This window comes from Bos mutus, chromosome 18, assembly GCF_027580195.1.
Source record: "Bos mutus isolate GX-2022 chromosome 18, NWIPB_WYAK_1.1, whole genome shotgun sequence".
Classification (NCBI taxonomy): domain Eukaryota; kingdom Metazoa; phylum Chordata; class Mammalia; order Artiodactyla; family Bovidae; genus Bos; species Bos mutus.
Genome location: NC_091634.1, coordinates 52,389,972 through 52,413,206, shown reverse-complemented (window position 1 = coordinate 52,413,206; position 23,235 = coordinate 52,389,972). Strand labels below are relative to the sequence as shown.

At 51.2% G+C, this 23,235-nt stretch overlaps 1 protein-coding gene and 1 long non-coding RNA gene across 3 annotated transcripts; one reads left to right on the top strand and one right to left on the bottom strand.

The window, feature by feature from the left end:
• Positions 1-331: 331 nt before the first annotated feature.
• On the bottom strand, positions 332-14,657 carry LOC138991849 (uncharacterized). Of its 2 annotated transcripts, none has more exons than XR_011467741.1 (5): positions 13,494-14,657; positions 10,201-10,269; positions 8,495-9,008; positions 3,044-3,256; positions 332-605 (listed from the first exon to the last, which is right to left on the bottom strand). It is a non-coding gene; the product is annotated as an uncharacterized lncRNA (long non-coding RNA). The 2 variants fall into 2 exon arrangements; XR_011467742.1 differs by having other exon boundaries at positions 8,852-9,008.
• Positions 9,227-22,740, top strand: MLYCD (malonyl-CoA decarboxylase). Its single transcript, XM_005902627.3, has 5 exons — positions 9,227-9,871; positions 17,861-17,973; positions 19,020-19,176; positions 19,495-19,647; positions 21,541-22,740. Exons 1-5 carry the CDS (start codon positions 9,329-9,331, stop codon positions 22,072-22,074), a joined length of 1,500 nt encoding a protein of 499 aa, XP_005902689.2. The 5' UTR covers positions 9,227-9,328; the 3' UTR covers positions 22,075-22,740.
• The last annotated feature ends 495 nt before the right edge of the window (positions 22,741-23,235 follow it).

The window sequence follows — 23,235 nt, the reverse complement described above, 5'->3', positions numbered from 1 at the left end:
GGGAGCCTGGTGGGCTGCCATCTATGGGGTCTCACAGAGTTGGACACGACTGAAGCGACTTAGCAGCAGCAGCAGCAGAACTAGAACAGCAGGTATGCTAAGTCGCTTTAGGCGTGTCAGACTCTTTGCGACACTATGAATGATAGCCCGCCAGGCTCCTCTGTCTGTGGGATTTCTCAGGCAAGAATACTGGAGTGGATTGCCATTTCCTCCTCCAAGAACAGGGGTTTGGAGTAAATGGTGGCTGGCCAAGGACATCAATTTCTCTGTCTCCCCCTCCTCTCTTCCCCTCCCTGTCTCCCTCCCTCCCTTTCTCTCCCCAACCCCTTTCATGTTATCTCAGAGCTTCTCCATGTGGTCTCTCCACATGGGCTGGCTTGGGCTTCCTCACAATATGGCAGCCTCGTGCCAGCTGAAGGCTCTACGAGCGAGTGTTCCAGTGACAATGAGGAGGCTGCCTGGCCTTTTGTGCCCCAGTCTTGGAAGTCATGCAGCAACACTTCCACCACATTCTTTTGACAGCACTACACTGTGTCAGATGAGTCCTCTGGCAAGCAGCCACTGGGATGGAGCTTAGAGTCCAAGAGGTCTGCTGTGGGTAGCATCTGAAAGAGAACAGAGTGGGAGGCAGAATGGGGCAGCAAAAGCTTTCAGACCACAGTGTAGATCTGATACTTTTGAGGGGAAGAGGGTGGGAGTGTGCAGGATGGGGCAGGAAGAGCCACTGAGGGTGGTGCATATGGGAGGTGTGGCCAACCCTACCTCCCCGGACTCAGGACCAAAGGTTGTCTGCTGGGAGACGCCCATGTTGGGAAACACCAAGCCCTGGACTTCTGCCCTGCTGAGTCATGGGCAGGGCCGCCCAGGAAGAGTGTGGCCTTGGTCTGAAAGCTGAAGTGTGCAGTGCAGGCACTAACAGTTTCAGGCATCAGCTACAGTCTTCCTTGCAGCTGAACACTGAGTTCTTTCTTGAAGGGAGATCTGAGCAGTGAACTGCATGGCTACTCCACACGCCCACTCAGATTCAAGGAGAGGAGAGTTAGAGTTAGGATAGGAATTATCTCCACTGTCTTTGGAACATACCACCTGCTGCAATCCATGGGGTTATATACTGCATGTAGGAAATGATATTGGGGAGAGATGAATATCTTATGCCTTGGAATTGGCCAGAAATGGGGTGATTGGCACTTCACTAACTAGCTGTGTGACTTTGGACACATTACCTTACCTGCCTGAGCCTCAGTTTTTTCATCTGTGAAACGGGAAAGTAATAAAGCCCCTCCTTCAGGGTTATCTGAGAGTTAGACGAGATGAAACATGTGAAAGACTTTGCACTTTTCCTAGCATGTAGTCAGTGCTCTGAAACATGAATATCATCACCGTCAGTACCGACCATCAAGAAATGGTGACCATCTATGACCACTCAGTCTAAGCAGTGAGTGACCACATATGTTGCAGAAGCCTCAGGAATGTGATGTCCAGAGACAGGAACTGAGACCCCACAAAGTATTTCACACCAGCGTGGGTCTTGATGAGAACACTGAGTTCCCAAGAAGAGATTGAACTGAGTTTAATACAGTTACTAATGGAGATCCAACCAGTCCATTCTGAAGAAAATCAGCCCTGGGATTTCTTTGGAAGGACTGATGCTAAAGCTGAAACTCCAGTACTTTGGCCACCTCATGTGAAGAGTTGACTCATTGGAAAAGACTCTGATGCTGGGAGGGATTGGGGGCAGGAGAAGAAGGGGACGACAGAGGATGAGATGGCTGGATGGCATCACTGACTCGATGGTCGTGAGTCTGAGTGAACTCTGGGAGTTGGTGACGGACAGGGAGGCCTGGTGTGCTGCGATTCATGGGGTCGCAAAGAGTCGGACACAACTGAGCAACTGAACTGAATTGAACTGAATATTAAAGCAGGAAACGTGAGACGTTCAGGCACCCTGAGCTGTCTGTATGCAGTGGCTGAGCTCTGTTCATACTTGTAACAAACACGGGGGGCCAAGGGCTGGCACAGAGCCAACACCTCCAAGTGTTCACCCTGTCAAATCACACTGGATAAAGAGTAACATGTAGCTTCCTGGAAGATGCACAAGTTATGAAGCCAGATAAATATAGGTTCTTTTTTTCCCATCCAGAATGGAAATGAAAACACTGTGGCTTTTCATTACTGTTAAAACTCATGCTACCTCACTGTAATTTTTTTTAATCCAGCAACTCAAAAATAGAGTTTTAAAAAATATTTTAAAGTTTTTTTTTTTTTTAGAGCCATCACCCAGAAATAACTTAGCGTTAACATTTTGGTGAACTTTTTTTCAGAATGCTTTGTTTTGTCTTTTAAAATAAAAATAGATTCATGGTATAATAGTGTTTTGAAACGAGATCTTTGTCTTGTGGGCAACATGTGATCCTCATGAGGGAGGCTGCCCTGGGTGCCCACAGAATGTCATCCTCCATATATGTCCACACCCTAACCCCTGGAAGCTGTGAATATGTTACATTACATATGGCAAAAGGGAACTAAGGTGGCAGATGGAATTATGGTTGCTAATCAACTCGGTGTATGTATATGCACCCAATCTTCTTTATCCATTCCTCTGTCAACAGGCACTTAGGTTGCTTCCACGCCTTGTCTGTTGTGCATACTGCTGCTGTGAACACAGGGGTGCCTGTACTTTTTTGAATTATAGTTTTGTTCAGATATAAGGAATGGAATATTGCTAAAAATCCCCCGTATGATTCTGAAGTGCAGCAGTTTGAGAACCATTAGTCTAGAGCAGTGGTCCTCCACAGTGGGAAGGCAGCTGGTTCCCCCAGGGGACATTTGGTAATGGCCAGAGACATTTTCGGTTGTTGACTGGAGCTACTATTGGTATCTAGTGTGTAGGGGCCAGGATGCACGGGATGGCTCTGCGTCACACAAACACAATATGTCTGTCGTGTCAAGGGTGAGAGGCTCTCCAGGGACACATGTGCCCCAGGACCTGGAGATGTGTCTAAGAATGTTCATGGTAGTGCTGCAACAGCAAAAACAAACCCACCTGTGTGCATGCGTGCTCAGTCATGTTCAACTCTTTGTGACCCCATGGACTGTAGCCCACCAGTCTCCTCTGTCCATGGGATTTTTCAGGCAAGAATACTGGAATGGGTTACCATGTCCTCCTCCAGGGGATCTTCCTGACCCAGGGATCGAACCCATATCTCCGGCATCTCCTGCAGTGCAGGCTGATTCTTTACTGCTGAGCCAAACACACCTGGATGCAAATCAAATAAAAGGAGAAATCCACATTCGTATATTCACAGCACAGACAACTCGGAGAACAGCTAGTAGGGAGAGAGGCATGAACACACCAGCGCTGAGAGGGCAGAGCCCTCCCTGGGGAGGTGGGGTCTCCAGGAGCTGTGTCTGTCTGCCCAGGGAGCCCTGGAGAGCTTACAAGTCTCTCTCTACTCTAGGTTTCTTGGTTAGTTTGACAATTCATGGGAAATTTTATCCTATTTGGTCGTTTTTAAGTAATCTGGGCAACTCCAGTAAAGAAAAAAATCAGTATGCATGAAAATATTTCCTGCAGCAGGATCTATATATTAGCAGGAAAAAAAAATTAGAAGCTGTGTAAATATCCAGAAATGGCAGAGCGATTAAGAGATTATGGTACATCAACTCAATTGAATGTTATGCAGCCATTAAAAAGGATGATTATGAAGGTGATTTAGAAACATGGGAGATGTTTGTGATGTGATGGGAAGTAAAAAAGAACAGGAAATAAACAGCACAAACACAGTGATTACAACTCAGAAAAATGTGTTGGCCTGTGGACAAATACTGGAAGGATTTGCAGAAATAAAAACTGCCGTAATTAAGATGCTAGAATTATGGGTGATTTTTTTTTTCCAAAAAAATTTTTAGCTCTTTTTTTATGCTTAAAAGTAGATATCTTTCGGGCTTCCCCAGTGGCTCAGTGGTAAAGAATCGGCCTGCCAATGCAGGAGATGCAGATTCGATCCCTGGGTGGCGAAGGTCCCCTAGAGAAGGAAATGGCAGCCCACTCCAGTATTCTTGCTGGGAAATCCCATGGACAGAGGAGCCTGATGGGCTACAGTCCATGGGATCACAGAGTCAGACATGACTTAGTAACTAACAACAACAGATATCTTTTGGGACAGCTGCCAAGCCCATAACCCTCTCCTCCGAATACTGTGTCCCTTCCCAAAAGGGTACATCCCCCAGTCCCATTACCTTTTATCCTAGCCTGGTCACTTAATCCAAGATGGATCAATCAGATTCTCTGAACTGAAATTGGGTAGAGAGATGCAAATCCTTCTGAGATGGTCCCTTTTTTTTTTTTTTAAAATAAAATCCACATAACATAAAATTAATTTTTATTTTAACCATTTTTTTTTCTTTCCACTTTCACTGTGATATTATTGACAGAAGTTTAAGGTGTACAGCATAATGATTTGACTTACTTACATCATAGAATGATTCCCACAATAAATTTAGTGAACATCCATTACTGCATATAAATTAAAAAAGAAGTAGGAAAAGAATTTCCCCTTATGATGAGAACTCAGGATTTACTCTTTAATAGCAGCTTTCATATGGGACATACAACGGTGTTAATTACATTTATCATGTTGTACCTTACAGCCCTCGTACTTATTTATCTTACAAGTGGAATTTTGTGCCTTCTGACTACCTCCATCCCTGCCTCTGGAAACCACCAATCTGGTCTTTTTTTCCTTTGAGTTTGCTTTTGAAGTATAACTGACCTCCAACACTGTGTTAGCTCCTATTACACAACATAGCGATTCAGTGTTTCTCTACTTCACAAAATGACCACGGCAAGTCTAGTTACCATCTGTCTCCACACAAAGATATTACATAACTATTGACTATATCCCTCAACGCTGTACATTTCATACATGTGCCTCATTCATTTCCTACCTGGAAGTTTGAGCCTCTTTCAGCCATTTTAAAGTGTGCAGTTTGGGAGGTTTTAGTACATTCATGTTGTGCAGTCATCATCACTGGATAATTCCACATCATTTCCATCAGCCAAAAAGAACTCCACACCCATGAACTGTGACTACCAATTCTCCCCTCCCACAGTGCTAGGCAACCATTAATTTACTTTCTGTCTGTATAGACTTTTGTAGAGACTTGTTCTAGAGATTTCACATAAATAGGATCCTACAAAACGTGGTCTTTTGTATCTGGCTTCTTTCACTTGGCATAATGTTTTCCAGACTCATCCATGTTGCAACATGTATCAGTATTCCATACCTATTGATGGCTGTTAATATTCCATTTTGTAGACATATGACATTGGGTTTATTCCATTCATCCAGTCATGGATGTTTGGGCTGTTTTTGACTTTATGAATAATGCTGCTGTGAATATCTGTATTCATGTTTTACTGTGAACATATACTTGGCCGTGGAGTTGCTGGGCCATATGGTAACTCTGTGTTTAACTTCTTAAGGTGCTACCAAAATAATTTCCACAATGGCAGCACCATTTTGGGCTTCCCTGGTGGCTCAGACAGTAAGGAATCCTCCTGCAACGCAGGAGACCTGGGTTCGATCCCTGGGTTGGGAAGATCCCTTGGAGAAGGGAATGGCAACCCACTCCAGTATTCTTGCCTGGAGAACCCCATGGACAGAGGAGTCCGGTGGGCTACAAGTCCATAGGGTCCCAGAGTCGGACATGACTGAGTGACTCAGCACACACGCACAGAACCATTTTACATCCCCACTGTGTGTGACAGTTCCAATTTCTCAATATCCTCACCAACACTTACTTGACTGTTGTTACTGTTTGTAGTTATTATTATTGCCGTGCCAGTGGATTTGAAGTGATAGCTCACTGTGGTTTTGATTTGCATTTCCATACTGACTACTGATGTTGAGAATCTTTTCACGTGTTTATTGTTCATATACATATCCTCTTGGGAGAAATGTTTATTCAAATTCCTGTGCCCTTTTTTTAAATTGGGTTGTTTATCTTTTTGGTGTCCAAATATAGGAATACTTCATACATTCTAGAGACTAGATCCTTATCAGGTATGTGATTTTCAAGTATCTCTCCCATTCTGTGGATTGTCTTTTCACTTTCTTGATAATGTCCTTTGATGCATGAAAGTTTTTAATTTTGATAAAGTGCACTTTATTTTGTTGTTTTTGCTTTTGGTGTCATATTTAAGAAACCACTGCCTAATCTAATGTCATGAAGATTTACATCTATTTTCCCTTCTGAGAGATTTATATTTAGGTCATGGATACATTTTAAGTTAATTTCTGGGTATGGTGTGAGGTGGACATCTGGATTCATTCTTTTGCATGTGGATATCCAGTTGTTCTGGTCCCATTTGTTGAAAAGTCTATCCTTTCTTCCATTCAATGGTCATAGAAACCTTGTGAGAAATCAGCAGACCACAGATGCATAGGTTTATTTCTGGACTCTCAATTCTCTCCCATCCATCTATACGTCTGCCTTTTTGTCAGCACCACATTGTTTTGGATACTGTAAATTTGTAGTGAGTTTTGAAATCAGGAAGTGCGAATCTTCCAACTTTGTTCTTCTTTTTAAAGAACAAAGAAGGAGTTTTGGCTGTTCAGGGCCTCTGGCATTTTCATTTTGAATTTTAGGCTGAACTTTTCCATTTCTGCAAAGAGGATTTGATAGGGATTGCATTGAATCTGCATATTCATCTGGGCAGTTTTACCATCTTAACCATGTTAAATATTCCAACTCATAAACACAGACTATCTTTCCATTTGATTGGATCTTCTTTCATTTCAGTGTTCTGTTTTTTTCCGTGTACATGTCCTAGATGTCCTTGGTTAAATTTATTCTTAAGTGCTTTTTTCTTTTTGATACTCTTGTAAATGGAATTGTTTTCTCAATTTCAGTCTTGGATTAGGGCAGTGTTTTGAACCAAGGGAATATGCAGGGAGAAGCAGAGAATGGCAGTTGACACCTAGAGAAAATTAACTATGAACACAGAGCAAAGCAGAATCAAGAAATTATATGTGTTCTGGGAGCTGCTTAATTCACTTTTTATACATTAAAACCTCTTATTTATCAGAAAAAAAGGAAATTATGTGAACGGATGCAGCTAGAGTTTATCATACTAAGTGAAGTAAATCAGAAAGAGAGAGACAAATACCATATGATATCACTTACATGTGGGATCTAAAAGATAACACAAATGGACCTATCTGTGAAACAGCATCAGGAACATAGAGAACAGACTGGTAGTTGCCAAGGAGGAGGGAGCTGGGAGAGAATCGGACTGGGAGTCTGGGATTAGCAGATGCAAACTGGTATATATAGAATAGAAAACAACAGGGTCCTACTGTAGAGCACCAAGAACTATATTCAATATCCTGTGATAAACCACAATGGAAAAGACTATGAAGAAGAATGTATACATACATATAACTGAGCCACTTTGCTGTACAGCAGAAATTAACACATTATAATTCAACCATACTTCAATTTAAAAAAAAAAGTATGTGAAAAGGTAGGGAGATGGAAGAGGGATTGAGAACTGTACTTTAAGCGAATATTAGTAATTAAGCAGTGGATAAGGTTCCTGCAGCAAGGCCGGGGTATCCCAGATAGATGAGAGCACATGGAATGGGGAATGTGAGGCCAAGCACCACAGCAGCCTGTCTGGCCTGGGCAGACTCCTTTCAGCAGCTGGAGATGCATCTTGGCCATTTCCTTAGTGAAGGTGAACTAGCGCTGGCTCAGAAGCCACTGCCAAGCCCTCAGAAGGCTTTGCGTGTCTGTGCCTCGGCAGAAGGAGCCCTGTAAGATCAGGGCAAAGGCTGGCCCATAAAGAACTACTACCCCTCGGCTTCTTTATACCGTAACACTTGGACCAGACAGTTCTAGGGTAGTTCTGGTATCTAGGCAGCCAGGCACTGGGTTTTCTCCCCCCTTGAACAAAGGACGCTTTGGATTTCCATCTGAGTGGAGCAAAACCGCACGTATTCCTCGTGCCTCCTGCAGTTTTTGCTCCGTGGGGGACATGGCTGGTGTGTGGTATTCTCCCATGAATGCAGTATGGGATTGGGACTAGGAGGAGGAGGAGACAACAGAAGGGAGTCAGAGCCTCACTTCCTAGGGGAGGAAATCATCTCTCCTAGGAACATTAGCCCATTCAGCAGACGGAGGATTTATCTGTGCAAATTGCTGGGCCAGTTTGCAATGCTGAGAGGTATTCCAAAGGCACCCCCTCCCCCCCACACAGGGATGTTACCAAGTGGTGCTCCCTCCAGCGATGGAAGAGGGTGCTTGCATTTGGTTGTGGAGCAAGTGAGAATAGGGTTAGTAACTGATACGGTACTCCTGCGCTCCTGCTCCTGCTCCTGAGCTTGTGCGGAAGAGACCTTCCTTGATGACCCGGTCCACAGGGTGAGGGGAAGTCCACGCCGGCCCAGTTATATCACTCCACACAGTTTATTTCCCTTACAGCACTTACCGCAACCAGTAGTTATGCCGTGGTCTGTGTTCCTGTTAGAATGTAAACTCCATGGAGGCACGATCAGGTCTGTCGTTCACTATTTTATCTCTGTGCCTAGTGCAGGACCTGGCACCTGCCAGGCCGTTAATAAACACTCTGTTGAATAAGGGAGTGAATGAATGAGGACCAAGGGAAGGGGGACAGGGTGGGGCACGAGCCGCTTGGGAGAGCCCCGTTTGCCGCATCGGTGAGAGAGCGCTCCAGCAGGCAGCTGGAAGCCTGGGTCCGGAGCTCAGGAGAGCGATAGCCTGCAGCTCTGGGGGTCATCTGTGCAAGCGAGAGCGCTAGGCAGGGGTCGAGACAGAGGCGACCTACCTTGCCAGAAACGACCACTAGCGTACTTCGTAGACACGCAGATGCCTGCGCCCCTGCCCCAGACACTCCGAGAATCTCTGGGGTCGGGCCAGGAATCTGCGCGTGTAACACGTCCGCTGAGTGACTGTCATGTTCCTTAGGGCTGAAGAGCTAGGCCCTGGAGGAGAGAGGGGCAGAGGAGGTGACTTTGGGTGAACAGCTGACAGGGCAGGGGCCACCCCTGAACTCACCAACCGGAGCCGCCCCGCCGCCGCTCGGCCCTCGGATTGGTCGCGGTCCGGGTTACCTTTGGCCGCACTTGGCCTGGCGCCGCGCTCCATACCGCCCCATCGCCCCGCCCAGTCTCCCCGCCCCCTCCCATTCCCGATTGGTCGCCGCCCCGGCCGTCCCTCAGCCTCGGCCAATGGGAAGGCGCGCGCGCCGGAAGCCGGAAGCGCGGCGGCCGCGGCGTTCCCCAGGCAGCTGTCGCCGCTCACCATGCGAGTCCTCGGGCCAGGCCTGTCTGCCGGGCGCCTCCTCCGGCTGCGGCTACCCCCGCGGCAGCCGCAGCCGCCAGGACCGCGGCTGTCGAGCGGGCGGCCGGCGGCGGCCGGCGCCCTGGAGCGGGCCATGGACGAGCTGCTGCACCGCGCCGTGCCCGCGATGCCGGCCTATGAGCTGCGCGAGAAGACCCCGGCGAGGGCGGAGAACCAGTGCGCGGACTTTGTGAGCTTCTACGGCGGCCTGGCCGAGACAGCCGAGCGCGCCGAGCTACTGGGCCGCCTGGCGCGCGGCTTCGGCGTGGACCACAGCCAGGTGGCCGAGCAGAGCGCCGGTGTGCTCCAGCTGCGCCAGCAGCCGCGGGAGGCAGCCGTGCTGCTGCAGGCCGAGGACCGGCTGCGCTACGCGCTAGTGCCGCGCTACCGCAGCCTCTTCCACCACATCAGCAAGATGGAGGGCGGCGTGCGCTTCCTGGTGCGGCTGCGGGCCGACCTGCTCGAGGCGCAAGCCCTCAAGCTAGTGGAGGGGCCGCACGTCCGGGTAAGGCTCCGCCCGGGCCGTCCCCGGACCTCGTGGGGGCGGGGACCGCCCGGGCCGCGCCCCCGCCTAGTGCCCAGGTCCGCTGACCCTAGGCGGCCCTCGCCCCTCAAGCCCCAAGCACTCCACCTTCGCTTGCCTGGAGCCGTGCCCACTTCTCCGAGAGTCACAGCCCCTGAACCCTGCCCCACTTCCTTCCCACCCTTTCCTCACTCAAGCCTCAGCTCTCTCCAGTCTTGGTAGAAACTTGGCACCCGCTTGCTTTCAAGGTGCCTGTCACGCCTCGTTCCTGATGAGCATGCTCTATAAAGTTCTCTGTTTTATTATCTTACCTGAGATTTTCGTCTTTGCGGTACACTTGAATGAGTACCAAACGGAGCATCGGGTAACTTTCTGAAAACCTGGATGGGGTCAACAAAAGGTAACTTACTTGTAGCGCCAGCTGTGTGAGCCATTATCCTGAAAAACCCTGTGAAACGTACAGAGGTGACTAGAACTCGAGGTCACCACCGTCCAGGAGTCCGGGTGCCCTCTATCGTCTCTGCCACGTCGCCCGGGGCAGAGCGTTTCCAGCCCGAGTTAAGCCCTAAAATAGGATTCTAAGTTGTCTCCTTGGGTAATCAGGCACTTAGCGAGGTGAGCCCACTTTAGATGTGAACAAATAATTTAAGATTTAAATAGTGATGACTTGAAAGGTGGCTGATAGTTGAATATAGTTCTTGTATTCCATTGATATCAAGTATGGATCACTAATTTGCTCTATAGCAAACCAAAAATGCTGTAAACGTTATAGAAAAGTTCTGACATTCAGAACTTTATCAAGTTCAGTTGGCTTAGAAAAGAAGTGAACAGTTAAAAGGATTATGTCCTGATTCCTTTAAGAACGCCTAACACCTGGCATAATGGTTTTCCTGTTCATATCCTTACTCTTGGGGAAGTGATATGTCACCTTTTACAGTAAAAGAAACAGGTCAGATAAGTTCACATGACCTGACCAAGAACTCAGAGCAAATAAGAATGTCTGACCACTACCCAAATCCAAATTCCCTGGGTTTTATAGGCTACACTTTATATCCCGTCATGGTATATGAGTTCTGGTGTGTATAAGAAACTTTCTTTGCCGTAGATGCATTAAAACTGGGTGTAGTTAGGATTAATCTCGGGGTGATAATAGAGGCTATGATTTGACTGCTCTTAGTAGCTGACTGATCTACACCGCTAAGTGTTACCTAGGGCCAAGCTGAGAACCTTGGTGGTCTATTGCGTTAGCACCAAGTCAGTCTTGGATTCTGAGTGTGTTAAATTGAGTGTTCCCAATTAAATCCCCATCTGAAAGGCTGAGACCTTGTGTTCCACACCCTGCGGGCATACCCATTCCTCCCAAGAGTGTCTTGGGTTTAGTCTGCAATCCAAGCAGACTTTTTTTTTTCCTTTGAGGCAGAGACCAGTGCTCCTGAAAGCCTTCTGAAACTAAATTCTCATTGCATAGGAGACTTGAGAATCAGGTGGGATGTCTGTCACCTGACCCACAGTGAACCCCTCTGCCCATCCGTCCACCCCTTCAGCCATCCGTGGGCTGGCTGTGTTGTCCCAGGCATGCTCCAGGCTCCACGGTGGCGTGGTCCGGGAGCTTCCCTTCGAGTATACGAAGATTAACCGCAGACACAGTAGATGTAAGTGCCTTCCATTCACTAGCTCATTTCATCCTCAGCGAGACGTGGGGACTGCCTGACAGATGAGGTGACTGAAGCTTGTCCCAGTACAGCCCCCAGAGCGCAGAGCTGGTAAGAGCGCCTCCGCCCAAGCCCTGCCGCCGCGGCTGCAGGTGTGCACTCCATCATGGCACTCCGACTCTCAGTTGACGGCCTAACCAGATCGAAGCTGGCTTAGTCTCTTAGAATGTGCCTTCTCCTATAAAACCGAAGGGAAGGTGAGACAACCCACTCATTTAATGGCTTTGTTTTATTTGGTTTCCCTGAGTCAGGAGTTTAATGTTCTCTAGTTGTGAGTGTGTTTATCTTTCTAAGACTGTGCAAGCTTCCTTCATACCAGCCACCTCGGCGCCCACCGTCTTCTGAAGCCACAGGTCAGTCTCTACTCTTCTCTTGAAAAAAAAATCATCAAACTTCGCATGGCCGGAAGGCTGGCCATCAGTGTCTGTCCTTTGGCATTTTTGCTGCCCACCGGCCACGCTGCACATCCCAACTCCCCCAGCATTTCTCCCCTGCACGGACCCTCCTCTCCAGCCAGGCTCTCTCTTGGATGGAAAGTTCCTGAACCCGCATCCCTCATGATTCCTGTTAAGAGTAGGAGCCGCCTCCACCCCCAGCTCGTTTTTTGGACTTTTCCAGCTAGTCCAGCTCAGGGTGGCCTCACCCCGTTCTGTGCTTCATAGGCATGTAACTGTCTGTACCACTCAGACGCGTTAACCACAGAATCTAGCCTTTAAATGTATTGTTACTCTGCAACTAGATGATCAGCTCCTAGAAAACTGGGAACCTTGTCCTGTGTAGCCAAATGATGAAGTGTAAGTTGGACTCCTGGGTGCCCCAGCGTCCAGCGAACCTGGCAACTAATCGCCCCCATTTGTCCCGAGGTCAGACTGCTCCACTCAAGGGTCTGAGCTTGGAACCAAGCCCCGGGGGCCGTGGAAGGTTTCTTTGCGGCTAAGACTCATCCTACACAACAGTGGGGCTGCCTCGCCCTGGGCAGTTCCTGATGTGGCCTCCGGTTCTCCATTCTCCGATGCTGAGACATTAGTTACTAAACTAGTTTACTTCCTCCCCTCGACACAGGTTTTTTAATCCATAGAAGTCGTCATGCGGACCTGATGCAGTAATTTGCCCCCAGAATCAGCTAGTGTGTTTGGCCCATCTTGATCCCATCTCTTCTGTTTGATTCGGGATTTTGCAGCAACATTTAAGAGGCAGCGCAGCTAGAGCTTTTAGCTTTTAGGAATTCAGTAGGCAACCAGCAGAGGTTTGGCCCTCGAAGCTTTAGAGTGGGAGCCCTGCATCCCCAGGGGCCAGCACCCCATCACACAGGTGCACTTCTCCCCTGGACCCTGCCGGCCTCTGGAGCTGCCAGGTAATCTCTGGTGAACCAGAGCTGCTTGGGGCTCAGGCCTGGGCATTACCCTGCTGTGGACTCAGTCTGCTGGATCTCAGAGCTTCTTGGTTACTGGATCTTGTGAGCACAGAGGCATTTTTAGAATAACCGCCGGCAAGTGGTAGGCCCAAAAGGAGGCTGACTGGGTATCTCACACGGAATAGTGGGTACCGTGGAAGGCACACCAGGAGGGGGAGGACGGGCTGGCGTCCTCTGGTTAGAAGCGTGATTTTAGGTGACCGCTGCCCAGTCCCTTCACTGTCCTGGGCCAGCAGGCTCTGCGCTGGGGTGAGAGGCTGCCAGCGGACAGTCTGCCCAAAGTCAGTCTGCTTCTCCTAAGGAATGCCCCAAGAGGTGCCGTGGAGCTCGGCTGAAAACATGCTTACCAGTGTTTGTCTCTGACCGAGGGCTGTGATAATTGGAGATAGAGGAAGGTTCTAGAAGCTTGACACTTCCATCCCTGTGGAGCCCAGCGTGAAGCCCCAGGCGGGAGTCTAGGCAGGCGTGGATCCCTTACCTTGTTCCTGTTGTTCACTCGCTCAGTCATGTCCAGCTCTTTGCAGCTCCATCGACTGCAGCACACCAGGCTTTCCTGTCCTTCACCACCTACCAGGGCTTGCTCAAACTCATGTCCGTTGAGTCGGTGATGCCATCCAACCATCTCATCCTCTGTCGTCGCCTTCTCCTCCCACCTTCAACCTTTCCCAGCATCCAGGTCTTTTCCAGTGCGTCGGCTCTTCATATCACGTGGCCAAAGTATTGGAGCGTCAGCTTCAGCAATCAGTCCTTCCAGTGAGGATTCAGGGTTGACTTCCTTTAGGATTGACTGGTTTGATCCCCTTGGTATTCAAGGGACTCTCTAGGGTCTGCCCCAGCACCGCAGTATGAAAACATCAATTCTTCGGCACTCAGCCTTCTTTATGGTCCAGCTCTCACATCCATACACGACTACTGGAAATACCATGGCTTTGACTACACAAACCTTTGTCAGATAATTTAAATCAGATAAGGTTTCTTAATTCTTCTCGATAGGAAGTTCAGAGTCAGTGTCAAGTCTCTGCAGGGAAGATGCAAGTGCTATGGGGAAAGTTCGTACAACCTGGCAAAGGTGAAACGTTTGTGCTGGGTTCTCAAGATAGCTGATCCACTGCTGAGAAGCTAGACTTTGCCACCTGTTACTTAGAAGGTCATGAGGAGCCTGAGCATCTCAGAGGGTCAGCCTGGGACTTCTTGATCCATCCCAAGTCCCCGCTGCTGTGGTCTGTCCATCTGATGCTGCTTTGTAGAACTTCTTGGATGGTAGTAAGTGAACTGATCTTAATGGAGTTGTTCCAAGAGGCATTTTAGTTGTTTTCATAGTTAAGAATTCTGTAGGAAAGGGACTTGTCATTGTCCTTGAATTCTCTGATCACAGGACCTCCCCCTGCCCACCCTCACCGAGTTTTAACCATAGGAGATAGAAGAATAATCAGTCATCCATTGTTGGTGGCGGGGGTGGGATGGCAGAGGGTGATATCAAACCCACAAAGCAGCTTTAATTAAGCTGAAAAAGAAGCAGTGCCTTGGCTTACAAGATCAAAATGTTCTTTTTGTTAAAAAAAGTTGTTCTCTGTTGAAGTTCCAAGTGAGTTGAGAGGCTAATTCTGACACCTAGGCGTGTGACCAGAAGCCCGAATCTGCGTGTTCCTTCCTGAGGAGGGCTTTGGGCTCTGAGGCGTGAGTCCAGGCCACCTGTCAGCTGCTCTCCTCCTGAAGGGGACGCCCTGTGAACTTGTAGTTGTGCGTCAACCGCGCACTGAGCAGGGGACACAGTGTGTGCGTTTTGCAGGGTGGAGCGTGCTTCCTGTGTGTCCTGGTTACAGACACAGAATTCTTTCCAAAAGCCCTTTTAGGTTGAAGAGTTACGTTTCTTACAGATAAAACCCCCAATGAAGCCCAGGGAACTCCCGTTCTAGCAGAGAGTGTAGGCACCATCAGCGATGTGCAGAGTGGGCCTGGCATTTGGGAAATGATGGGAAACGTGAACACGGAAATATGGTGAAGGCTGTGGAAACCTCAAAAGAAGTCCAGGCAGAAACAGGAGAAGGGACCGAGCTCCTCCCCAGCCAGGCCCCCAGCACCGCCGCCACGCCCAGCCCAAGACACCGTCGTGAACTCCCTGGTGGCTTGTCCTGTCTGTAATTACCCTGGTGGTCCTCGTGGTCCTACTGAGTTCTGTCAGCCAGACTAAGAGGTGAGCTTATTTGTACAGAAGAATGTTGTGCCAGCAGCTGGCACATTCAAGTCCTGGGTTGCCGATGAAGTTTCTGAATTCCTGAGGCTGACACACACATGCCCGTTCCCTCTCCTTCCACGGTCAGAGGTCCAGCAGCCTTACTGCCCTCGGCGCCTGATTCCAGCCTGAACAGCTGCGGTCCTGGTGGCCCTGAGCGGGGGAGATGGGTCACCTTTAACCTAGATTCCCAGATCTCGTGTCCAGTGTCACATTTTATAGCCGTCAGTAGCCCAGAATAGAACGAAGGGACTTAGAGAGGAGGCCACTTCCATCAGCCAGACCATTCCTTTCGTAATTGAACTGAACTACCACTGAAGCTAGATTTTCCCCAGCTTTTTCCTGTTACATGTGTCACAGAGATGCCAGTACATCCTACATGGAACTCGACTGGTCCATTCCTGACCTTTCAGAGCAGAGGTCCCCAGCCTGGGATCCAGGGACCCCTGGGGATGATCCATAGATGAGTTTCAAAGGGGTCCATGAAACCCAGGAAATTCTATGCAGAGTTTTACTAATGTGTTTGCGTTTCTCTGGGGAGAGGGTGCTGGTGTTTAGTGCACACTCTAGAGTGTGCAAGGACCCCAGGAAGACTGAACCACTGTAGTCCATGCAGGAAAGAGAGTTTTATAAGAGGCCATCTGTGTTGACCAGAAAGCCATCCCTTCCTCCCCCTGCTGCTTCTAGTCGCTGTTCTCCAGGGTGTCTTCTCTTTTCCATTTGCCATCAATCCGTTATCATCTTCCACGTGGGAGACCCCACTGATGCTTTGAGAACCAGAGGAATGAATCAGAAATGACCTCCACGCTTATGGAGCTGAGAGCCCAGTGAAGGAGACTAGACCGTGGGGTAAAGAGAGAAGAGAAATGAGAGGTCACACGGCCCTCTAGTCAAAACATTTCTGCCGTGTTCTTGCCCACCCTGTGCCCGTCTCATCCCATGGGGAGGGCCGCTCTCTGCCAGGAGGAACTCCGTGGGCAGCCCCAGCTACACGAATGTTCTTCTTTACGTGGAGTCTGACTTTTGCCTCCCCTAGTTGGTCCTAGATGACTTAACCCCCAACTTCTCGGCCCCATGGGGCCTCTTCTGTGCCCCAGGCCTTCAGTGTTTAAAGGTGGCCCTCACTTCATTCTGAAACCCTTTCTGAGCCACCAACTCCATGCCTGCAATGTATCCTCAAGTGACCAGGTTCTGAGTCCTTTGAGCTTCTAGCATGGATTAGAATGTGAACTGGCCCTATAACAGTTTCTTAGCTTGTGTACAGTTTTATAGGTGTTATCCGTCATGGTCTTTGTGATTCCTATACAGGGATTCATAAGGTCAGTTCTGTACCAGACAAACGGAGATGTTTGCTGTTATTCAGTAATAATATTCAGTGTAGTATGTAGCTCGTCTTAAATAACAGAGACTCAAGAACAATAGGGGTTTGAACAAGAGAAGCTTGCCTCTCATTTAGAAGTCTGGAGGTGGGCAGCCCAAGGCTGATCCTGCTCTGTGGTGCCCTCCGTTGACCCAGATTTCTGCTTGTTGCTCTTCCCTGAACAACTTTTATCCTCAAAGTTACCTCACGGCCCCTGGTGGCTGCTTTAGCTCTAGCCATCACATCACCTTCCAACCCGCAGTGGGAAGGACAAAGAAAAAGAGAAGCAAAGGGCTGCTCCTGCCATCTTTCAAGGTTCCCAAAAGCTGCTACAGAACACCTCCGCTTACATCTGAGTAGCCAGAACTCAGTGATGTGGCTACCCTCAGTTGCCGTGCAGGCTTTGTTCTGAACATCCTTGTGCCCAGCTAAAAAGTGAGGCTTCTGTTGATTTGGAAGAAAGGGACACAACTATTGAGGAACAACAGCCGTGTCTCTTGCTTTGGATGTCCCTCCTCTCTGGCTGTTACAAAGCTTGCCACTTATTTGGCCTGAGATCACCAGACTAAGCCGCGTCCTCTCCTCCTGCACCTCTCATTCTGGTCTTCCTCAAAGTCTCAGTGTGAATGTATCTCTGATGGTAAAGTTGACTCAGATCATTTTGGGAAGCAGATTTGCTGTAAAAAAGTGAAATTAGAATAATGTCAAATTTAAATGCACAGATTGCCAGATGCACTATTACTCTATGGCCACTCAGGGAAGGAAAGAATGCTGCCGATTCAGCCATGACCTGCCGTCACTCTAGAGATGGGTCCTGAGTTCTGAGACATTAAAAATAGGAAAACACGCACACACCTTAGAGTTGTCTAAATGTGGGGCTGGGAGCCAGCACTTATTTCTCTTAAGAAAGAAGGATGGGTGTCTTGGTGAATCAAAGAATGGTCCTGAGAGGGTGTCCACATTCGCTCCATGACACACTGTTCAGCGTGAGCTTAACTCACATGCATAGCTGTGTCCATGGTGGCAAATGAGCCAGAACACGTTATCTGACTTGGGGAACTTGGTTCAGCTTGAACACTCCAGTCGGCTGTCTTACCGGTGGGAGGAGAGAAGGGATAGCGCTGCATTCCGTCTGTCCGGCTGTCTCAGCACACACCCCTGCCCGACTTCGTGTCTGATTCCCAGCAGCACCTCGGGGATGGGCTGGACATCTTCCCCACGGAAGGTCAGCGTTCTCTCCTCTCTGTTTCAGGAAATGAACGGGGTGCTGAAAAACATGCTCTCGGAGTGGTTTTCCTCGGGGTTCCTGAACCTGGAGCGGGTCACCTGGCATTCCCCGTGCGAAGTGCTCCAGAGAATCAGCGAGTGAGTGTGACGCTGCCGCTCTGCTTAGATTTCAGCTGAAAGCCAGCCTCCATCCCCTGCCTCCCCACCCATGTACGTTTCCTCCCGAGCCTGATAAAACCCAAACACGGTATTCCCAGGGGTGGCTGTCCTGGCAGATGATGCCGAGACCACGAGGAGAAAAGGGCACAGGTAGAGACAGGTCCTTCTGCCAGTGAACCTGCACGAGGGGTCTCGGCTACGTGCTCATAGTTAAAGCCCTTGGGGGACTTCCTCAGCAGTCCAGTGGCTGAGACTCTGTGCTTCCACTGCAGGGGGCACGGGTTTGGTCTCTGATCAGGGAGCTAAGACCCTGCATGCCACACGGCATAGCCAAAAAATAAATGATGATAATAAACGTCTAAAAGAAAGAAAGAAAGCTCTCAAGCCCACTTCTGCCCAAAGAACCCCATGATCAGAGCTGCCCAGACTCACAGACCAAGAGTGAGTATTAGTCACCCAGACAGCATCGTCCCAACCAGCTGTTAAAACGTCTCCCTTGGATAAGAATTTCCAAACTCACAATACAGTGAGCGAATCCAGCCTGACCTGGACACCGTGAAAGGCGGGCTGGCATACAGTGCTGCTGCTGTGCCTCGTGTTGAAACAGCAGCGGTGGACGAGGTGGCTGGACTAGCAGAACCCGCCAGGCAACGCGTGTCCACGGGCAGCGATGACTTCAGACCTCGGAGATTCAGAGCAGACGCAGGACCCCCAGCAACAGGCATCTGGTCAGGCCCCTGTGTGAAAATCCGGCGTACAACCGCTCCCCCAGGGCCCGGCGAACTAGGCTTTAAGACCCGGGCCAAGAGCACAGTTTTGTGTGTAAGACGATCACCCACTCTGGTTCCTCTCAGTCTGTACCGCTTCATGCTAAAGCGATCTTCTCTGAATTTCCTCCCGAGTCCCTCGAAGCTGTATTTACAGGGTTTCTTTGACCTGAGTGAATAGCCGACTAGGACTTTGCCCCGGCTATCTGATCCGTGATCTGTGACGTTTGTCTCTCTTCGTTGTCTCGTGCCCACCAGGGCTGAGGCCGTGCACCCCGTGAAAACCTGGATGGACATGAAGCGACGCGTGGGGCCCTATCGGAGGTGCTACTTCTTCTCTCACTGCTCGACGCCAGGGGAACCCCTGATCGTCCTGCACGTGGCCCTGACCAGCGAGATCTCCAGCAGCATCCAGGTACCTGTGTGCCCTCGGTGCAGGTCAGGTGACCCAGAGTGGGGCCCCGTGGCCCTGGAGGAGGGCCAGCGTGCTTCTCCAGGGCTCAAGAGGAGTGTTTTGCACGGAGGCCCCAGAGAGGCCTAAGGGCCAGGAGTCATGATTCCACAGTTTGCATGAGAATTTGAAGTGATGGAAATGATACAGCGCTGGGCACACAGCCGCAGAGGTTGTGAGACCACCGCCTCCAGAGAGATCTCAGGACGTGTAGCCTCTGGAGCTGGTCTGGGGAGTCAGGGGAGACTCTCTATCTACCCTGGGGTCCTTTGTGTTTTCCAGACGATCATAGTAAAGGAGTGCCCCCCATCAGAGACGGAGGAGCGGAACAAGATCACCACGGCCATCTTCTACTCGCTGAGCCTAACCCAGCAGGGGCTGCAGGGCGTGGAGCTGGGCGCCTTCCTCATCAAGCGGGTGGTGAAGGAGCTGCAGGTGAGCGAGCTGGGCGCTGGTCCCACCCTGTGCATCCCCACCTTGGGGTGGCCGAGGAGTCCTGCCCTCATCTCAAGGACAAGGTGACTCTCCAGGCCAGGGTGAGCAGGAGGGGTGCCCCTTGGCAGCTCCTAGGAGCCCTGAGACACCTCGGGAGGTGGAAGGCATGCTGAGAAAAAGGCCCCCAAAACTAGCCTCTCATGGACCAGGAGGCTCAGATGCGTCCCAAGGGCGGCGGCATCTGCAAGGGTCCCTGCGCCCGGGCTGGTGGGGCCGTTTCCTCCTGGCACTCGGTCACCAGCAGGCTCCCATGGTCCAGTCCTGGCCCTGACAAGCACCGCCCAGCCACCCTCAGCCACTCGTGGTCAGCAGGGAGCCCCGAGCTCAGGCCAGGCAGCTGGAGGGTGCGAACGCTGACACAAGGTTCTCTCAGTTGCCCTGGGAAACAAACGTCTGGTCCACTGTGGGTCTGGGCTGTTTAAAACCACCTCACAAGGGGCTGGGGCAAACTGTCATGCATAGAGTCTCATTTTTAGGTAAAATAATTAGACGGTTAGGAACGGGCTCTGAGAGCGGTGTTCTCTGCGCCTGTGGTCTCCATACACGCGGCGGCCTCTGCAGCCCCTCAGAGAGGGACGGGCCAGGGTGGAATTCAGACACCGTCTCGCGGTAGACTCCTCACATTACATCTGAGTTCTCAGGATGCAGTTGGGCATCAGCTTCTAGATTCAGACCCTGCTGCGCTCTCCCCAGAGGTGATAAGAGCCACTTGTTCTAGTTACTCTTGAGTTCTTTTCTTCTGCTTCTCTGCTGAAGGTGTTGATGATGGGGGTGGGGTTGGGGGAGCGAGCAAGAGGGTCAGGAAGGCAGTCGGAGGAGGAGGCCCGTCCCGGGACCCGCCCACAAGCTCTGCTCCTGAGTCCTGCGGCCCAGGAGCTGCGCTGCCCGCTGACGTCCACTCCCCATCTGGGCTGGGAGCGGGATGGCCGTCCGGGGAGTCTGGAGAGAAGCACAGCCCTGTCCCCACAGAGGTCTGCGTGGCGGGTTATGAAAGATGGGGGGAGCAGGGTTAGGAGCTTCCGGGGGTCATCTTAAGAGCATCCTGTTGTTAAAGTTGTGGTTCTGGATCCTGAGTGAGGACGAAGAGGACTGTAAATCCTTGTCATGTAAATCCAGACAGCAGGATGTGAGAGAGCTGTCTCAGCCTTGTAAACACCGCCAGGAGACAGAGGACTCCTCTCTGTCGCCTGGAGAGCTCAGAGTACTGGAGCGCTGCTTCCTTTGCTTCTGTCCTGAACTTTAAGATGCTTCTTCTGTCGTGAGCGTATGTTACATTTTCAATTGGAAAATTCTGGCTTCTGTGAAACAAGCATTGAGGACACTGTGCGATTTGAACAGCAGTGATTGAACCGTGTTATCTGATGTGGAGACCTGCCCTTGCCCCCCGCCCCCGCCCCATCCTCCGCCCCCATTGGTATTGTTAGGTGATCAGTTATTCATTCAACAGTGTGCGGAGCACCAAACCCGATTATGCTGCCTCAGCAGAGTCCCTGAGAGGCACCTGGTGGGCTCTATTCAGGCCCCCACTCCACAGCGACCCACCCCTCCGATTTCAGGCGAGACCCCCAGCTTGCCTGCACGGATGGCGGTACAGGTGGACACACCACAAGGGGAGGCTTGTCCTGGGGCCGCAGGATGCCTCCAGGACTCCTGCACATGGCAGATTCTTGTTGTGAGAGTAGCCCGCCGCACATGGTGCCCGTCCGCCACGCGGCAGCACCCGGAGGCTAGCCACACGTAGGCCGTAAACGCGGGGTGTCCGTGTCCGTGCCTCAGCCCTGAACCGCGTGTGTGTGTTCTCTCCCCCTCCTCCCCTACCCCCCGCGCCTGCAGAAGGAGTTCCCCGCGCTGGGCGCCTTCTCCAGCCTGTCTCCCATCCCCGGCTTCACCAAGTGGCTCCTGGGGCTACTCAAGTCCAAAGCCAAGGAGCACGGGCGGAGCGGACTGTTGACGGACTCCGAGAGTCAGGAGATCGCCGAGCTCACGGGCGGCCCCGCGCTCGAAACGCTACAGACGCTGCTGAGCAGCAGCGAGTGGGCGCAGTCGGAGCAGCTGGCGCGGGCACTGCAAGCCCCGCTGATGCGGCTGTGCGCCTGGTACCTGTACGGGGAGAAGCACCGGGGCTACGCGCTCAACCCCGTGGCCCACTTCCACCTGCAGAACGGGGCCGTGCTCTGGCGCATCAACTGGCTGGCCGACGTCAGCCTCAAGGGCGTCACGGGCGCCTGCGGCCTGATGGTCAACTACCGCTACTTCCTAGAGGACACGGCCGCCAACAGCACCGCCTACCTCGGCTCCAAGAGCATCAAGGCCTCCGAGCAGGTCCTCAGCCTGGTGGCGCAGTTCCAGAAGAACAGCAAACTCTAGCGTCACGCTCACCGAAGCCGACCGACGTCCCCCAGCCCAGGAAACGATGATTTCCCGGGGGTGGGGACGTGGGGCTGTGCACCCAGAGGCACTTCTAGAGTAAAGCGGAGTTGAACTGTGGTCTCTGGCCTGTGGCGGGCTCACACCCGGAGGCCGGGCCCCGGCTTCCACGGCGAGAGGGAAGGCGTGTTACTGCCGGGTGGTGGTGGGTATCGGTGGCTGTGGGCTGGGTGGGGATGCGGGGCCCTCCCCTGGGGATTCCATCAGGGCCTCAGCCTGCCCCGCTACCCTGGCACGGCCTTCAGAAGCCAGCTCTCGTCCCAGGGCAGGGTGGGCGCCAGGCCCCAGGCAGATGGCCCAGATGACAACGGATGTTCCTCTGAGCTCAGAACACGGTTCAGCCGTGGTCGCCTTAGCCGACTCTCTCCACCAATGGCGGCGGGGTGGAGGGCTTGCTACGTCTCACCAGTTAAATTCTGGAGATATATGAAAAGGTTTGCGAATCTACACAAACTTCACTCGGTTAAATTATTGGACACAAGAGTTGTCGTCGCCCGGGATTTAACCTGGATTATAGACTCGACAGTCACAGTGATTCAAGTTCATAATGAACTTCATAGCAGAGAACAAGTTTGTTCTGTGAGGCATTAAACGCATGGTTATTCACTGTCGCGTGACGGTTGTCTTTGAGGTCCGAGGCCTCGTTAGCTGTGCCCTTGGTCCCCAGCCAGCCCGCAGGCACGTCTGGTCTCTGTGAAGCTGGCCTGGAGCGGGTGGCCTGAGGACAGAGGGGAAGGGGGTTGTGGGGGTGCAGGGGGTGTGGTGTTGAATCAGGCGGCAGGTCCCCCACTTTCCTTGCCTTTCGCCTTCCAGACCCATCCCTGGGCCTTCTCTGTAGCTTCAGCGTGCCGCTTGGGGCCTAGTAACACATAACGCGACCTCCGTCACAGCTAGAAACTGCTTTTTCTGTGTCCTGGTGGAAGCAGGGTCCTCCTTCTGGGTGCTGCTTGGAGCTGATGCTGGAGGCACTAGGGCTCTGCGGGCCTAATGTCACCGCCCCCCAGAGCTTGGAAAGAGTTCAGGCACTGACTGCTTGCATGTGGCGGACGGGGCCTGAGACTGCAGTCCCCAGTTCCCGCACTCCGCACCTTGTCTCTGTTC